This window comes from Leguminivora glycinivorella, chromosome 2 (genome assembly GCF_023078275.1).
Source record: "Leguminivora glycinivorella isolate SPB_JAAS2020 chromosome 2, LegGlyc_1.1, whole genome shotgun sequence".
NCBI lineage: Eukaryota > Metazoa > Arthropoda > Insecta > Lepidoptera > Tortricidae > Leguminivora > Leguminivora glycinivorella.
Window position 1 is genome coordinate 28,015,975 of NC_062972.1, and position 12,939 is coordinate 28,028,913.

A 12,939-nucleotide genomic window follows, 5' to 3' on the forward strand; every position below is an offset into this window, starting at 1 on the left:
TAGCTCACACCCTTGGCTACGTCTAAAGCCCCCTAGGGTTCGTCAAGACCCACACACACACACTACACACACACACAACTGTACCACACACGCTCCAAAAATTCACAACCGATAAATTAAAAAAACCTGTTCCACGGGGTAGTTCTTTGACACTACACCATGAGATAAAAGTATTCGAAACACACAAAAATACACCTTATGTTTTCGTGTTACATGTGATATCAATCGCAATAAGAAACTTTGTATTATACTTTTGACTATGATAAATAGTTTAGGTGCAGATGAAAATGAACTGTGTGCAGACGTGTCAGAAGCGATGATGATTTCAAAAATGTGTATCTGTTGCCTATTTCATGAAGCACCACAAAATGGTATGTTGGTTTAATTAAAATTATATATTCCACTATGTATTATAAATACTAAGTATATATTTAAGTACAGTCAACCCTAGGCCACTCTACAACCATGTCAAAATGACAAGCAGTCAGAGATTTCTTACAATATGATTTATAACGTCACTATGACAATGTTCTACAGTGGCCTAGGGTTCCAATTGGTTGACTGTACCTTCTCTGTTCTACCCATCAGACCATTTCGCACAACTTGCCTTGTCGCGCGCGAGTCCATAGTAGTCCATACATCACGCGAAGCGCGACTCCAAGTATGGACTCGCGCGCGACAAGGCAAGTTGTGCTAGAGCGGCAGATTACAGGTACGTTACCGTTATCGTTAAAATATTTTTTCTCTGAGGTGTATGAAAACATGAGGAAAGTCTAGGAGCCCATACTTACAGTCTGGCTGAGTCACTATCAGTTGTGTATAATATACAACCTGCATGGTAAGTTGGTATAGTTGCATGTTGAAGTTGCAGTTGGCTTCGAGTCCTAAAATTAGACTGTAATCTCAAAATTTCATTTAGTTCATGAAATGCTATGCAGCCTTCTGCGTTAGGTACACATCGGATCCCTTTCGTTGACAAAAGCAATAATGCCATGATTGCCAGATTATCGTTAGTCATAATTCTGAAACGGTTAACTTTTCAGGGTTTTCATTAAGGTCATCTATAGATAGGTTGGGTTAGGTTTGTTTTATGGCAATCCTGGCCCCGGCCCCCGTAGCCGAATGGCATTTCTCCGACGCGAAACGAAAACGAAACGCCGCGAAAGGTAGTCTGGCTCTGTCGCGCCAATACGCAAGAGCGATAGAGATAGTTATCTACTAGCGTTTCGTTTCGTGAGCGTTTGTGGCATTCGGCTACGCACCCTGAAAAGTTACGCGTTAAGAAAAAACAAATTATGACTAACCTTTTTACAATTCACAACTTAAAGCTGAGTTTAGACGAGCAAGTTATTGCTGCAAGTTTTGAGACAAAAGTATATGCAAGAAAGAGATGAAGATACTTGCCACTCACTCTTACCTATAGTTGCGTCTCGAAACTTGCAGCAATAACTTGCTGGTCTAAACTCAGCTTAAGACATTATGGGAACCGAGACCCCTTTTGATTGTTTGAGTTCCTCGTATGTTACAGTCTTCTCATGACAAGTGACATGACGACGAACAATGAGTTTACATTCGTCAATTTACATACAAAGGTTCAACAGTGATTTTCAAGAACTAACGTTCCCAACGGAAGTCATGAAATTCTTGAGTAGCGTGCTCTTGAGCCTATATTTTTATAGACGGTATAACGAAATGTAGATTTACTAACTTGTATAGGAACATATTAATGTATAAACTTTGTTAAGTTTATGCCTATGTTTTCCATGTCGATGTTTGAGGGTCCATAGAGAAGACTGATGTTCGTAAATTACAACTTTATTGGAGTAAATTAAAGTTATTTCCACGTTTCGTTTCGGACTACGGTGTTCGGTACACCCTCTGGTTTGAAGAGAGTTACCTATTGAGGATTATTCATTGAGATCGTGCAATCAAATCTGCAATCTGTAAGTTATGAAACTTCTGTCTAAAATGAGCCCTAAAGCACTTAAATCGGCCATCAAAAGATCGAACAGTGAGTGCAAAGTTTTAATATTTTGTAGGCTTTGTAGCCAAGGAACATAAATTAATAATTAATGCCCATAAATTGGTTGCCTTCATAAGGTAAGATATTACCACAAAAACACCATCCTTAACTATGCAACACCATTTCAAGCTTCTGGTTTTCATTAACTCTAACAAGCCCAATTTTTTGCGATGAAAAAAAAGTGTTCCAATTTCAAACCTCTTAGGACGTTTTCGAACGTCGTAATTCGAGCCACGAACACTTTTTTTTTCCAACAAATACGTAAAAAGAGTTCGTGTATCGTGCAATACAGATTTCTCGACGAAAAAACTGTAAAAAAAGTAAAAAGAAAAAATAAGACAAGGCACTCGAGGCCCCGCCTGCCTTATGTCAAGCGACGAGCGGGGGTACACATGAGATTCGGTTTGCAAAGATATCTGAAGATATCGTATGCATTTTGTACCGAATATTTTTTGATGTTAGTTTATCGGAGTTATCGTATTTCTGCCAACAAGCGTGACAAAAGAATAAGGCAGAAGTAGAGAAAGAGCATATATGCAGGTATATAGCTTTAATTTAACTCTCGTTTCATTATTTTCTAACGAGGTGGTTACCACTGCCAATAGACTGAAAATGTTTAGTTTGCGATGATTTTTACTATGTACCTACTCCTATATCTAAAGGCCGGTTCACACGTATTAAGTTGTCAAGTAATTAACTAAATTTTAACTTAATTTTAAGCGACTTAATTTTAAGTAAGCGTTTACACGTCGTAAACAGCTAAGCTCTTTAGTCATCCTGAGATGGACGATCAACAGCGCGTTCAAGTCATTCATTCAGTAATTACATTCGTATTCAGCGAGGTTTTAGACGAACTGAAGGATGAAATAGACAGGGAAACGAGAGCACCCACAAGACTGGGTGAGAAACTGGATAAGCAGAAGGAATGAATATAGCGCTAGTGCAACTTTGTTTAACATAATTATTCTTTAATAAACTTCACTGTAGTGTCTTCCGACCACTTCGACATTTTTCAAAAAAGATAACTCACGAACATACGATCGCAACCGCTCCGCCAAACTTATACAATTAACTAATATTTAACTAAATCATGCCTGTCCAAACGTATCAAGTGGTAGTTCACGCCCACCTACTTAACCGAAAAATAGACAAAATTCTAATTTACTTGCTTAAGTGCACGCTAAATATTAACTTGTAACTTATTACTAAATTGATTGTTTACACGCTTTAAGTCGCTTAAAATTAAGTTAAAATTTAGTTAATTACTTGACAACTTAATACGTGTGAACCGGCCTTAAAGCAGCGAAATATATCTTCCCTTGATTTTTCTTAATTTTTAGCTGCGAACACGTATGCGAACAGTTAAATCTGCAAGATCAAAATGCGTATGCGTATGCGCAAAAACCTTTTGCACTATTATAGGACGACAGGCTAATAAAATTAAGTATCTCTGTCGCACTAAAAGGTAATATATCATAGAAATAATTATAACATAATCATACTTTTATTTTAGAATACTTATCTCATGTGTAGCAGTCGATCCCGGTATCGTTGCATTCCGCCGCACACGGGTTCCCGCTGTCGTGTCCCCACACCACTCACCCTCTACCTCCACAACACGCCAAAACCACTCTTATTTTATCCCTATAAGGTGTTAGGGGCAGCATCAATATCTTGGTAATATAACAAGGCTTCTTTATACGGTTAATATTCGAAAATGGCGGTTACCTCGTTGATATAAAGTCGAGCATCGTAGCATTACGATCGTTGTCAAACATAAAATACCTAATTATCGATATTAGCTTTTAACGAGGTATAAATAAGGGTGTTTTGAAACGCAAAAGTAACTTAGTCGATTGACAATGTTGCAACAGTCGTATCTAAAAATATCTATACGGATAAAAAGTCAGAAATATGTATACCTAGTTTGATAATAAGGTACTGTATACATATTATGGCGCTCTGTTCGTATTGATATTTTTGGACGTGACTGTACAGGTAGGGTAAAGGAGTTTGAGTTTTATGTGGTTGTGATTAGGTAAGTGTGTTTGTTATGGAGACACTTGGAAACCTGAACGGATAGTTTTTCTTGGGCTTTGTTTGAGTCGCACGGGGACCAATGGTTCGAATGAAGATGGTATCAGAGGAAGTGATTATAAACTGATATTCACTGTAACTGGTAAAACTTGCTTATTTTGTAAACAACATAGAAATGGTTCACGCATTCGAATTCTATAGGTAATCTAATACATAAACTATTGGTGCGATTTTAACTTTCTGATTAACTATTTTGGCTCAATGATCCAAACTGAATCCTGGCCTCCGAAACGACGAGAGACCTGTCCCGATCCTGCGCAGACTCTGGCGGGTCACTGACTTGAAGCTGACGCAGATCCGCCGCCACATTGTCATCCCAGCGATACCTGGCCCCGTAGCCGAATGGCATTTCTCCGACGCCAAACGAAAGCGATACGCCGCTGGCTCTGTCGCGCCAATACGCAAGCGCGATAGAGATAGATATCTACTAGCGCTTCGTTTCGTGAGCGTTTCGTGAGCGATTGTGCCATTCGGCTAGCCACCCTGGCCCCGTAGCCGAATGGCATTTCTCCGACGCCAAACGAAAGCGATACGCCGCTGGCTCTGTCGCGCCAATACGCAAGCGCGATAGAGATATATACTACTAGCGCTTCGTTTCGTGAGCGTTTCGTGAGCGATTGTGCCATTCGGCTAGCCACCCTGGGTCGACCCGTCACCCGCCGGACGGCCACCAGCCGGTCAACCCAAGAACGCTCTCTTGACAACCCGATCGCTTCCCATTCTATGTGACCGAACCAGCAAAATCTGTGGGTTTTCGTTTCGCCGATGATATCGGGTTCGGCCACTAACTCCTCGATCTCAGCATTCTAACTTTCAGATAGTTTTACTATTTAGTTCTATGGTTGAGTTACCTGAAATATGTAGGTATTAGGTATTAGCTCTAGATACGATATAAATCGGATATGTCAGTGTCATTATTAACTTTTTTTTTTAAACAAAAAAGTCACGTCTTATACTGATTTATAATTTTATAAATTTATATGATCCATATTGTAGAACTTTGATTATGTGGTATCGTAATCGTATAATGTTTGTTTACAGAATAGCTTTAAATGTGACGTTATCTGGGTAAAGAGATCTTATTGTCGATGGCGCTTACGGCGTTATGAGCGATGTTCGTATACAAATACGACGCCGCGGGACGTAAGCGCCATCGACAATAAGGTTCCTTTACCCAGATAATGTCTCAAATTATGACTATAAAGACTAGAATTTAGTATCAAAATTGACTAACACTGGTACATTTAGGTCAGTCCGACAGTTCGCACCTGCCGCTCTCCTTTCTCGGCTTCTATAAATACGTACAAAGCTAGTGTGGCTCTATTTGACATGCATCTAAAATATCTAAATCTAAGACGGTGGGCCCTTCATCATCAGAACATCCTATAAATAGCTACACTACATGTAACGTGGGGCTCTATTCGACATGAGCCTATAATTATACATACATACATACATATAATCACACCTGTATCCCATAAAGGGGTAGGCAGAGCACATGAACTACTAAGTTTCAGTGCCTCTCTTGGCAAAAAGGGGTTGAAAGAAATTGGAAGTTTTTCTTGTCACATTTTGACATCTATCAATGACTACTGTGAGACTATGCTCCACAACTGTGCATCAGCGCCGTTAAGAAGACCTTTTCTGAGTAACAATACGGAAATGTTTTTTTTTAATTGGCAAATAACTCTGAAACTAGACGAAATCTAGAAAAGTTTATATGACATTTTAGTCTTAAAATGTGACCAAGAATATGCCGTTAAAGTTATATGGGTTCCTCGCGAGCACCTTGTATAATGTAAGTTTCGATGCGAATGCGAATGCACTATTTTGATCTCTAGTGCGGAAAATATACAATATATACAATATACGTACTATTTCAGTGACGTTCTCGCTGTTAACTCAAGTTAATGTAAAAATAATGTAAAATTAGTGGGGGTGAAATATAAATAAATAAATAAATAAATAAATATTATATAGGACATTCTTACACAGATTGACTGAGCCCCACGGTAAGCTCAAGACGGCTTGTGTTGTGGGTACTCAGACAACGATATATATAATATATAAATACTTATATACATAGAAAACATCCATGACTCAGGAACAAATATCTGTGCTCATCACACAAATAAATGCCCTTACCGGGATTCGAACCCGGGACCGCGGTGATATAAGTGTTAGTTTAAAGAAAAAATGCTTTACTTAATATTGTGTCCTATTGAAAATTACTTTATTAATCGCGTCAATAGCAATTAATGTTACCATACCATGAGTATAAAAAAAAAATTGAAAAAACCCCCGACCGCGACATAGTGGACCGATTTTCATGAAACATGGTTAAGAACACTCCCGACTAAATCTAAATCGGTTCATCCGTTCGGGAGCTACGATGCCACAGACAGACACACACACAGACAGACAGACAGACAGACAGACAAACAGACAGACAGACATACACACAGACAGACACGTCAAACTTATAACACCCCGTCGTTTTTGCGTCGGGGGCCTAAAAATGATTTAAATCCAATAAAATTGTACCTAGTCGTCGTCGGCAGGTCCTAATATAAACTCAAACGTAATACACATAAACTTAAGTTTATTTGTAAACAGTTTTCAGAAGAGCGAAGAGAGACCACGATCGACTCAGTATCTGAAATAAATTAAATACATAATATACGTATAAGAAAAATAAAACCATTAAGTACCTACGTTACGTGTTCCCGAGAAAAGACTGAAACGCGCTACCATTATCAATTTATCATCATAATCATATTTATCAGATAGTAGCACGTTTATGTCTTTTGCAAGACCTATTTTTTGCCTATTGAGACTGAATATTTGAGACCATTAATCATTATTAAGTTAGTTGTCATTACAACTAACCTATTTAGGTTTCATGGACACTTGGACTGTAGAAAAATATTTGTAAGTTAGTAAGTTAAATATTGTAATCTTTCGCTTGCTCCGGTTACTCGGGTATCAAATTATCAATACTGGCACGTAGGGTTAAACAACAACTTTGCCCCCTTGTAAAAAAAATAACTATTGGTAACTCGTAGGAAAAGTATTAGGTATATCTACCTACTTAATATAATACAATTATCTATTACATCCCAATTGAATAAAATAACATTAAAATAATTATTTATTTACGAGAGTCTAGATTCTGGACCGAGGAAATATAGAAAGAAACGTAAAATAATAATTTCATTATCTCGTCTAGAACAGAAGACTAATAGTAATTTTGGTCATCACGTCATCAGGCGTATTATTGTCGCTCTCATACCACACGACAACGACATAGCGTTTGTAGTTGTACTATCGCGGAGCGACAAGATGACGTATATCGTGTCGTGTCACGACATGCGTGACAAGCGTGGCCACTATGGCCAGCAATATAATACGACTGACTCAGAGATCTCTGAATTGGAATTTCCTGTACACATTAAATGTGAGTATGGGGACGTCTGAATAGGTAAGGAAAACGCTCACTTTCATGCGATAATGTTCATTCAGTAAATACCCGTGTAAAGTTATAAACCCTTTTTGTCATTTAACGACATGATTTGACGACACAAAATTGAGAAGATATCGATGTGAAAACTACACATTATTAGCCATAGCGCAAACATGAAAAGAAGTTTTTTTAATGTGCGTGTAGATAAAGTTTTCCCCAATACCGGTAGATGTACTGTTAACAAAACTTACCGTAGTGAATGCTGTCAAATTGACGTCCGCGAATCGGGCCGCTGTCAGTTTACATGGTCTACGAGATCTGCGAAATTTAATAAATTAAAAACATGACTAATTTCATATACCTAGTGACTCCGTTTATAACCTGCGTCTTTAACAATTTTTTTTATAATAATAGGTTAAGAATAGGTAGGAGTGTTTTCACATTATCCCACTCAATATAACCTATGTAGTAGGTACCTATCAATATTATATACATATATGAAACGTTCCTACTACTAATGGTAGGTTCTTTTGGAAGCAAACTCACAAGCCCATATACATCCAACTTGTTCCAGCGTATAAACTTTCTCGATTTGCAGTGTACAAGTTTTCTTTTAGTGGAAATGAAAATTTGTACGTTCGAAACTATTACAAGTAGCAAAAAGTAATATGTACAAGAAAAGTTTTGTATAGTTAGATTACTTAGTATTATACCTACAAGGAGTTACTCTGGAAACCTCAGATACCAATAGGGATCTTAGGTTTAAATCATACAGCAACTTTAACAACAGCACAGGACCAACCAAGAAATCAGTAAAAAATATTTTGGTTGTGTAAAGTTGAACTTTGTGTGAGAGAGTATTTTTATCGCGAATTCGCTTAGAATAACCTTTACCCACCCCAGCCCACCCTATACCTATGGGGAGTACTACCACTCTGTATATCCATACTAATATTATAAACGGGAAAATGTGTGTGTGTCTGTTTGTTTGTCCGTCTTTCACGGCAAAACGAAGCGACGAATTGACGTGATTTTTTTATGTGGAGATAGTTAAAGGGATGGAGAGTGACATAGGCTACTTTTTGTCTCTTTCTAAAAGAGCTAGTTACAAATTAAATTTCAACCTGATCAGAACAAGGAGCACGTTCCTCTTCATACGCTGATCTGCTTGATACCACTCGCTGTTGTAGATGGCGTCACTTATTTCCATACTCTGAAATCAAACCACTCACAGAAAAACTCACGTAGGATTTATACATACTTTTAAGTTTCACAAATATATATTTACACATACAAAATATATTCATGTTAAATGTACAGGTGCCGTAGCCGAATAGCATTTCTGAGACGCGAAACGAAAACGAAACGCCGCGAAAGGTAGTCTGGCTCTGTCTGTCTCGTGAGATAGACATCTACGAGCGTTTCGTTTCGTGAGCGTTTCGTGAGCGTTTGTGCCATTCGGCTACGCACCCTGGAATCGGATACATCAGAATTAAGACGAACGTACGGACGGACGTCTTACCGATTTCATGAGCATATCTCCGAAGTAGCACAACAAAAAGATTTGTGTGAGACTCATGGACAGGAACGCCATGAATGATATCACCACGCCCATATCCTCCACCGACTGAGAACACAAATTTTATTATAATATCTTTTATAATTATATATAATATCAATCGTGTGATTCGCGATGATATGTGTCTTGGGTCGACAATAGGATCCAATCCAAGACATATATCATGTCTTCAAAGTTTAAGACCTATTGTTGTACCTATGTTAAACGATTTGGAATTTGGAATTGGAATTTGGAATAACTTGAATTGTGTTTCATGTTACATTGTATCTCGACATTTAATTACAACCCTGCAATGGCTGCAATAACTAAAATTTATATTTGATCTAATGGTTGACTGGTAAAGAATTCATTTAAGGCATGAAGTCTGCCATTTGTAGAATTTTATATCGTGCAATATACACGAATAAAAATAAAATTAGTCGCGTCATCCAGGCAGGCAAGTATGGTTGCGTGATAAATGATAAAACATCAGCTCTGATATTTTATCATTTATCGCGCGATCATGCTCATACGCCTGAATGCCAATTAGTACATGCATATGCCAATCTTCCTGCAAATTTACTATAAGTAGGTAACGCTTTGTATCTAAAACAATAAATCATTACCGTAACATTAAACCCGCTAAGACAAATGAGAACAGAACTGGTGACGATGTTGAAGAGTGTAGACTTGGAATACAGGATTTCCACATTGTCGGCTAAACTGAAATATAGAAGAAGAAACAGTAATCCTTTCGTCAAACACAGAGAAATAGAAAAGCTAAGAGGACTTTGGGCAGGAAATCCCAGTGATCAATGATCATGTAGGTAAATGACCGAGAGAATCATATGGAATTGTTTTTCTACTAGCATCCAAAAGAATAGGTTAAGTAGTCCTTTCTTAGTTCTCACTGTTTTCCCTAGACTAAGTATTTTAGACAATAATTCTCCCCTAATAAGTAACAGTATAATAAAGAGTACTATCGTACAATGTGGCCACTTTCGCTCCCCGCTGAAAGTGCCGCCCACCCCCTCTCGGTTACCCCACAGTTACCGCCTGTCAAAAACGCGAACAGTTGACCTGTCATATTTCACTCATACAAGCATAGTACGCGTTCACCTACACGAGCTTAGACTGTGTGCTAGGAACGCGCCTCTTTCATATATTTGATCACCAATTCACCAGTGTCTAAGTGGTAGAGGTATCTAAGAGAAAACCATAATTTACTAACTGTATCAAATCCTGGTGCCTCCTAACGACTTCCACGAACTGTCTCCTCTCTCTCTCGCACACTGCGTCCTGGAACCTCCTCTTCAGGATGCGGAAGTGCATCCTCATGTACACAGAATGCGAAGAAAAACGTGTCCGTGCCGAAAGTGTTGAAGAACGCTATGAAAGCTGGAAGAGTTGACAACACAAATATTTTTCTAAGGTAGGTAAATTTCAGATACCGCTGGGGAGACAGCGTGATGGCGGATCTGTGTCAGCTGCAAGCCGATAATTGACAGGAAGCTGCGCAGGATCGGGATAAGTGGCGTGCTCTCGTTTTGGAGGCCAAGACTCTCTTTGGATCACAGTGCCATACTAGTTAGTTAGTTAGTTAGGTAAATTTCATATTTTTCCTGCTCAGAATCCTTGTCCCCTCGATCTAGGACAAAAAAATGGTCCCAAAATATTCTATTATTTTGCGTACCTACAAAGTGTTTGAAAAATGGTATCGAAGTGGAACATCGATCTAAACTACCTAGATGCACCATCATGGCTTAGAATGTGTCCGCAGCAAATTGTGCTTGAAAATGTTCTAAGCACAATTGGGCGGTTAGTAGCGCTTCATCCGCCGTGTCGGCAACATGCCTAAGTGCTCCGTAAAAAAGTGCAAAAATAACACCTTATATACGTTAAAAAAGGATGACGTATCGTATTTCCGGTAAGTAATTGTTAATAATTTTATAATGTTATGCATTTGTGGCCAAAATGGCTTCCTAACTTACTAAAAACATTTATTTTCTAGAATAATTAAAGTAAATTCCTTGATTTGGTCTTACGCAGTTTGTCTCTTTCTCTCGCGCTATACTAGTAATGAGCGGACGGCGACAAAAGATGGATGAAGTGGAACATAGTTAAAAATGGAATGATGGAGTCGCTAATTTATATTTTTTGTAAAAGAAGCCTATTTCATATTATTAGTGTATGTATTTATTTATTATTATGGACCAATAAGTCTGAAATAAATGATTTCAATTCAATAATATTAATACATATCTTATAAATTACTTTAATTATAAAAAGAAACAACCCGGGAATAGCAAATTCGTTTTTAAGTAATAAAAAAAGGTTTTTATTCCAGATTCCCAAAACAAGACGTTGAAAGGGAAAAATGGCGCAAGATTATAGCTGAGGAGCGGAGAGATTTACCCACACAAAGCTTTGAAAGAAATTACGTAGAATAATAAATTAATGTCATCATTCAATTCTTCTTTGTTTTAATAGCTACTTAATTCATATTCTCCAAGTGCACCATCCCTCACACACACCACATACAATCCCTCAACTGTTTACCTTCACATAATCGCTACACATACACTCACTACACGCACACACACACACATATGTTATATATATTAGACGACCGGTCTGGCTCAGTCGGTAGTGACCCTGCCTGCTAAGCCGCGGTCCTGGGTTCGAATCCCGGTAAGGGCATTTATTTGTGTGATGAGCACAGATATTTGTTCCTGAGTCATGGATGTATCCTATGTATATAAGTATGTATTTATCTATTTAAGTATGTATATCGTCGTTTAGTACCCATAGTACAAGCTTTGCTTAGTTTGGGGCTAAGTTGATCTGTGTAAGGTGTCCCCAATATCTATTTATTTATTTATAAACATACATACACACACACATATATATATATATTTTTAAACAGTTTTTCGCAAAAATACCGCAAATTTCCTCATTCTCGCCTTTCATCTCATAGCACGACTCCCATGATGCCTCTGTCCATCCTCGTTCCCAATTTAAAAATGGCGTTTAGATTGTTGCAGCGCGAACGAAATTAAACTTATGTTGGTTGCAATAAGACGTAGATTTGTTTAAAAATATGCACACCTGCGATCTGCGGTCATAAAATTTTATGGCTTTCGCGATGATCACATTCATTAATGTCATAACCGCCAATTGCTTGCATTTGAAATTGAACTCTAAGTACTAAGAAATAGCGTTGTTTTTGTAAAAAAATTAAAGTAGTTTTTACTACATTGCGAAGTTTTCGTTTGTCAACTAGACGCACACATTTGCAACTAAGCGATCGGACACTTTTGAGTGTCGAATTTGTAGGCGATAGTGTATCTAGGGAAGTTTAAATCGATGAAGTGGAACAATTTAATTGGGGACTTTTTTTCACCTTATATGATCGAAAGGGCTCGTGATTCCATTAGCCCATAAGCATTTAATTTTAGGTATACCTACTCAGGAGCAGACCTGCTCATTATGTTTATAAACAATATTATGAAGATACGTACGTAAATGGTAAATATAGGTGCAAGGGAAATATTAAATTTAGGAGGATGAAATGAAACTAAAGATAATAAAAAATCTCAAGGAATAAATTTATGGACCTATAATTAACTCGTCTATTATGCAAATCGGTCATATCACCCCATAACAAATTTTCAAGTTCAAGGAAATTATGTAATTTATAGACTTTGCTCTTTATTTAAAAGAACAACCGTTCGCTTAAATTGAAAAACAGGAATAACAAGAGTTAAAATTTTACGAAGTTCAATTTGAAATTTACGT

General features: G+C 37.7%; 1 protein-coding gene across 1 annotated transcript; it reads right to left on the reverse strand.

Annotated features, from left to right (window-relative positions):
* Window positions 1-6,678: 6,678 nt before the first annotated feature.
* LOC125239213 (odorant receptor 67c-like) lies at window positions 6,679-10,479 on the reverse strand. Its single transcript, XM_048146739.1, has 6 exons — window positions 10,373-10,479; window positions 9,768-9,864; window positions 9,106-9,210; window positions 8,708-8,796; window positions 7,835-7,901; window positions 6,679-6,776 (listed from the first exon to the last, which is right to left on the reverse strand). The coding sequence occupies exons 1-6, from the start codon at window positions 10,477-10,479 to the stop codon at window positions 6,723-6,725; spliced, it is 519 nt and encodes a 172-aa protein (XP_048002696.1). The 3' UTR covers window positions 6,679-6,722.
* Window positions 10,480-12,939: the final 2,460 nt, after the last annotated feature.

Excerpts from the sequence above, each read along its gene's own strand:
- LOC125239213 (XM_048146739.1), bottom strand. The coding sequence starts at position 10,479 with ATGAGGATGCACTTCCGCATCCTGAAGAGGAGGTTCCAGGACGCAGTG. Across the intron at positions 9,865-10,372 it reads AGGCACCAGGATTTGATACA|TTTAGCCGACAATGTGGAAA; the intron begins GTTAGTAAATTA and ends TCTATATTTCAG. Across the intron at positions 6,777-7,834 it reads ATTTGACAGCATTCACTACG|ATACTGAGTCGATCGTGGTC; the intron begins GTAAGTTTTGTT and ends AATTTATTTCAG.